Source organism: Neophocaena asiaeorientalis, unplaced genomic scaffold (assembly GCF_003031525.2).
Source record: "Neophocaena asiaeorientalis asiaeorientalis breed wild unplaced genomic scaffold, Neophocaena_asiaeorientalis_V1.1 scaffold320, whole genome shotgun sequence".
Classification (NCBI taxonomy): domain Eukaryota; kingdom Metazoa; phylum Chordata; class Mammalia; order Artiodactyla; family Phocoenidae; genus Neophocaena; species Neophocaena asiaeorientalis.
In genome coordinates this window covers 795,622-801,621 of record NW_020174826.1, presented here as the reverse complement: position 1 = coordinate 801,621, position 6,000 = coordinate 795,622, and the positions used below count along the sequence as shown (strand labels likewise).

At 37.4% G+C, this 6,000-nt stretch overlaps 1 protein-coding gene across 1 annotated transcript in view; it reads left to right on the top strand.

The window, feature by feature from the left end:
* SLC26A7 (solute carrier family 26 member 7) overlaps positions 1-6,000 on the top strand; it is a 181,502-nt gene that overhangs the window by 123,627 nt on the left and 51,875 nt on the right. The window contains exons 9-10 of the mRNA XM_024760415.1: positions 3,863-3,940; positions 5,126-5,221. Of these exons, the coding sequence (XP_024616183.1) occupies positions 3,863-3,940; positions 5,126-5,221 (174 nt within the window). The remainder of the gene's footprint in view (positions 1-3,862; positions 3,941-5,125; positions 5,222-6,000) is intronic.

The window sequence follows — 6,000 nt, the reverse complement described above, 5'->3', positions numbered from 1 at the left end:
CTGAATTCTTTTTCAGGTAGACTGCCTATTTCCTCTTCATTTGTTAGGTCTGGTGCATTTTTATCTTGCTCCTTTATCTGCTGTGTGTTTTTCTGTCTTCTCATTTTGCTTATCTTACTGTGTTTGGGGTCTCCTTTGTGCAGACTGCAGGTTCGTAGTTCCTGCTGTTTTTGATATCTGTCTCTAGTGGCTAAGATTGGTTCAGTGGGTTGTGTAGGCTTCCTGGTGGAGGGGACTAGTGCCTGTGTTGTGGTGGATAAGGCTGGATCTGGTCTCTCCATGTAGATGTATTTCTGGTGTATCTGTGGGGAGGAAGGTGATCTCCGCGTCTTACTCTTCCGCCATCTTCAAGGTCCCCCCACCAGTCTACTTTTAATAACAAAATCCATTTACCCAATTAAGTTTAATATACTCCCAGTCTGACCATGCATAAAACTCCTTTTTACTCAAAACATATGTCCCACTTTCCTATTATATAGTGAAAGATTTTATTATTTTTAGTAGCTTTAATTACATATTTAAATTAGAGTCCCCAACTCTTAAAAACCTTAATTTTTAGTGAAAACCAAGTGGCAAGTAATAGTTACCAAAATCTGGAGACACTATTTTAGATAATTTTCAGAACATAATTATTCCTATAGCATTTACCTGAAAGCTCTTATCTCATTTACATTTAAAGTTTCATACTATCACGTTATTTTCCTTGCAACAGATGTAATAAGCTCTTATTCCATTCCTAGGTACCATAAAGTATTATGCCTAATATTAGTGACAATAAAGACATGTCTATATTAATTAGATCAACAAGCTTAAGCCACCTTCAATACCAGATATCAGTTTAATGTTGAATATTTTCTAGATCACATGAACCCCAAATTCCTTCTGGCCAGTTTTATATTCCTGAGTATTCATATAAATGCCTAATTTTTTTTAAAGAGCAAAACTAAACAGACAAATCACACAGAGAAACATACACACACACACACTCACAAAAGGGAAGAAAACAAAAAAGGAAGAGAGCAACCAAACCAATAAACAAACTCATAAATGAAAAGAAACACTAAAAACTAAATTGAGATAAACATAAAACCAAAAAGAAGTCAAACACGGAAATTAAACCCCAAGTCCACAGTTGCCCCCAAAGTCTACAGTCACAATTTTGGGAACACCTATTCAGGAATTCCATAGATGCAGGGTTTACCAAGCCAATTGTGGGGATGTAATCTGCTGCTCCTGAGGCTGCACAGAGAGATTTCCCTTTCTCTTCTTTTGTCGCGCAGCTCCTGCAGTTCAGCTTTGGTTTTGGCCCTGCCTCTGCATGTAGGCTGCCCTCAGGTGTCTCTTCCCCACCCAGACAAGACAAGGTTAAAGTAGAGGCTGATTAGGGCTCTCTTGCTCACTCAGGCCGAGGAGAGGGAGGGGTACGCTAGTCACAATTGTGATGTGGGGAATGCCTGCAATGGCAGAGGCTGGTGTAAAGTAGCAACAGCCTGAGGTGTGCTGTGTGTTCTCCCAGGGAAGTTGGCCCTGGATCATGGTGCCCTGGCAGTGGTGTGCTGACAGGCTCCCAGGAAGGTGTGGGTAGTGACCTGCACTTGCACACAGGACTCTTGGTGGCAGCGGCGGCAGCAGTAGCAGTCCGTGCCTGCCTTTGGGTCTGAGATGATAGCCGCGGCTTGCGCCCATCTCTCGAGCTCACTTAGGCGGTGCTCTGACGTCTGTGGGCACACAGAGCAGAAAGACCCTCTCCTTGCGCACCCCAAAACAATGGTCTCTTGCCTCTCCAGCAGGTCCAGACTTTTTCCCAGACTCACTCCTGGCTAGCCGTGGTGTACTAGCCCCTTTCAGGCTGTCTTCACGCAGCCAACACCAATCCTCTCCCTGGGGTCTGACCTGCAAAGTCCAAGCCTCAGCCCCAGCCCCCACCCACTGGTTGGCACCGATCCTCTGTGTGGGAATCTCTCCACTTTGCCCTCCACACCCTGTTGAGCTCTCCTCTGACTCCCTGAAGCTCCCCCTCCCCGGCCAGTGAAGGGAATTTCTAGTGTGTGGAAACTTTTCCTGCTTTACAGCTTCCTCCCAGAGGTGCAGGTCCCATACTGGTTCCTTTGTCTCTCTTTTTTTTTTTTTTTTCTTTTGCCCTACCCAGGTAAGTGAGGATATTCTTGCCTTTTTGGAAGTTTGAGGTCTTCTGCCAGCATTCAGTAGGTGTTCTATAGGAGTTGTTCCACATGTAGATGTATTTTTGATGTATTTGTGGGGAGGAAGGTGATCTCCACATCTTAATCCTCCACCATCTTTGAAAGTCCTCCTCATGCCATTGTCTTTTGATATGAAGTGCACCTTAGCGGTTGGTGTCATTTTCTTTCCACATAAACATGGATATACTGAGTCACATGGGTATCTGAATGAATCCTTTAATCTGCCTTCTGACAACTAGCTCTCTCCAGTCTAGTGGAGTTACAGGCATAATATTTTGTTATTTAAAAATTATTATCATGTAAAATCACCAGTTACTCCTAAATAATCAGTTTAGTGACAGTTTTGTGTACTATAACTTCTTTTATGGACAGTCTTTAGTTCTCTAATAACTTATTCCCCACAGAAGGACTTTTCCCCCTTTATATGCTGGGGAGTGCTGTAGATGAGCTCCACTAAATACGGAAGGAACTTGTATCAACCTTCTTTCATTTAGTTTAATGGTTTTGAGTTTCATCCATGCTGTTGCATGTATCAATAGTCTGTTCTTTTTTATTGTTGCGTAGTATTCTATTGTATGGATGTCCCAAAACTTATCTATTCACCAATTAGTGGACAATTCAGTTATTTACAGTTTTTGGTATTTATGAATAAAACTGCTATAAATATTTACATGTAAGTATTTTCATAAGTGTATGTTTTCCTTTCTCTTAGGTATTTCTGGGTCATACATAACTCCATAAGAAGCTGCCAAACTGGTTTTGAAGTGGCTGTACCATATTGAATTACCACTAGTAGTGTCTGAGAACTCTAGTTGCTCTGAGTCCTTGCCAGCCCTTGCTATTGATTATTTGTTTATATATTTATTTTTAGCCACTCTAATAGGCTTTATTTCCTTTGATTTTTCCATAAAGATATTTTGGGTATCGTTTTGGTCCTGTGAAAGCCCTCTTTCCTCTTGTTAGGCTGACAGTTTGGCTAAATGTTTCTATTAAGACATGAGCATTTGCTTATGTGAAATTTGTTCTCCATTAAGTGGAGCATAGCTAGGAGTGAGCTGTTTTGAATTACCTTTTGTCAGCAAGTTGAGTTGGTTAGAACACAATACTAATGACTTTTCAGGATTAATAAAATTAAGTCTGTTTCACTGCAGAGACTGCTTCCTTAATCCCATATAACTGTTTCATATTAACAAAGGACTCCAACGAAGAGAGTAAAGGCTTCTGTGGAAATTTGTCATCAGCACAGAAAAACCCTAAACTGCATATTGTTATTACCCAAACAACTAGGAGAAGGGGGGCCAGACTGAACAACTATAGGCTAAAGGACTTTTAGCTGAAATGTCATTTTCACTATTAAACAAACAAACAAACAAAAAAGCCATGCTGTGATGTGTGATAAAAGTTGATGGTGTCCTATTTCTTTGTTTAGAATTGCTTTTTTTGACATTGCTGACTTAATTTGATTGCACCAGTTTGTCAGCTGTCACATTTGGGTTCCTTCAGCTCCAAAATACAGATGACAGTCTATTTAATTTAACAATCACGTGCCAACATTTTGTTTCTTCTTATCAAGAAGAACAAAGAATTATCTTTTTCCCCCTATAACTTTGGAATAATAAGAAAGTTCAAGCTTTCTTTTTTGTCTGTCTTGTATTTCACAGGTGGCTTGTCTAATATCTTGCATTTTCATCCTGATAGTCATCTATGCAATAGGACCCTTGCTTTACTGGCTGCCCATGGTAAGTAGTGCTTTTTATTATTTACTTTTTAACTTTACTTTTAATGTGAATCATTGTATTTTAAAAATTTCTTTGAAGAACAACCTCAATGATCCTAAATCTGAAACCTTATGTGACATAAGTAATGGCTGAATGGAGGAAAGGTAGAAAGAGTCCACATTTGATGGGGAAAGTATGGGAGGGTACTATGGCTGTTTTCTAATTCTTAGGCTTTTGTATAAAAATGACATCGTGGAATTAGATTTATTCTGTATTCATTTGGAAGGTGGAACTAGGCAATCTCTGTTATAAGAAGTACATGACATTCTTTTATTCTTTTTTTTTTTTTGACTGTGCCATGTGGCATGCTGGACCTTAGTTTACTGACCAGGGATTGAACCTGCACCCCCTGCAGTGGAAGCACAGAGTCTTAACCACTGGACCACCAGGGAAGTCTGTTATAAGAAGTAGACTTTGGAAGAATTTTATAAAATGTGTACTATTAGAAAATACATACTGGGCAAGAGAGTAGGCAACAAAATGCATCTTGCCACCCTTGATGCATGGTTATACAAAGTGACTCAGAGTATTAGTACATGTATTTACCTTGCTTTTCAGAAGCCTGGGGCACTAAAGTGATGTGAGTAAGATCCTGGTCTTCAGAGATCCAGAGATAGTGTCAGGCCTTTCTTGTTCTAATTCTTCTTTCATGTAATAAGAATAAATCACTTTCACGAGAGGATCTCCCAATAACCAAGTTCACTTTTCAAGAGAGTTATAAATATATTCAGGTGAAACCAGAAAATTGATACTCAAGACAATTCTAAAGAAATACATTATATAAATATTTAATTTTTGCAACAAACACATTTCAAACAAATGGCAGTGAATAATTATTATAAAGTTAAGAGGACATTCAGCCTTATAACATTCACCCTTATAATTCACTACTTTTCTTTTCCTTTCTTCCTTTTTTTTAGAATGCCATAACATGTACCCTGTGGTTTTCTAGAATTGCTATTATATTCCTAAAGTACAATAATAGGTTAGTTCTAAACAAAATGAATATTACTTCAGTCTTCTAAATGGTTATTGCTTTTCTTTAGTAAGTACTTCAAAGACAAAGACATAAAAATACCATGATTCTTTTAAATTTAGATTAAAATCTTTATCTTACATCTTCATCAACTTATTTCTTATTTGTAGTGTGTTCTTGCAAGTATTATTGTCGTGGGACTGAAGGGAATGCTAATACAGTTTCGAGATTTAAAAAAATATTGGAATGTGAATAAAATTGATTGGGTAAGTAGAAATTTGATCTAAAATTACTATCTTTGGCTTAAACACATGTTACAAAATAAGCTTTAATAGTTCCATTTGCAAAAAATAGTTTTAGCCATTTGAGACTTACATTTTACAAGCTATCTTTTTTCAAACTCAATAAAAATATTAAAATGTAAAATGTCTTTATAAGAAACAGAAATGGAATTCTGTCAAAATTTGATTGATGTGTTTAAGAACTTTTAAAGAAATGCTAGCTAACTTGAGTGGTTTGGGGATTCCCAGTTTCCATTATGAATTGATTCTGGAAGTGAAGTTCATCAAAGAATAGCTAGTAGAAATAAGACTATTTATAACATATATGAAAAGCCAGCATTAATTATTGCTAAGAAATGTATGCTGCATTAATATAGGATAAACATATTAATAGTGACCATATTCATTCTAAATACAAAGAGTCTCATGAATTGTTTTTTAAATGGGTTACATTGAGAGGAGCATTATGTTAATAGGATATTGCTAGGAACAGATTAAATTATATTGAACAATGATAAAATATGAATTTTACTAACATAAATGTTTAATATACTTGTTCTAGAGAAATGTATCTATGCAAGAACATCCAAAATTCTCTCCCTCTCCTATATGGGTGAATTATTTCATGAGTAGCCTCTGTTTAGCTTTGTTATGGCATTCACTATATTGAAATGCAATTATTTATGTATTCTCCCTCCTTCAGGGCCTTTGATCTGAGACACTTTGGGGGATTACTTATGCTGGCACGTACTTTAGTAATACTC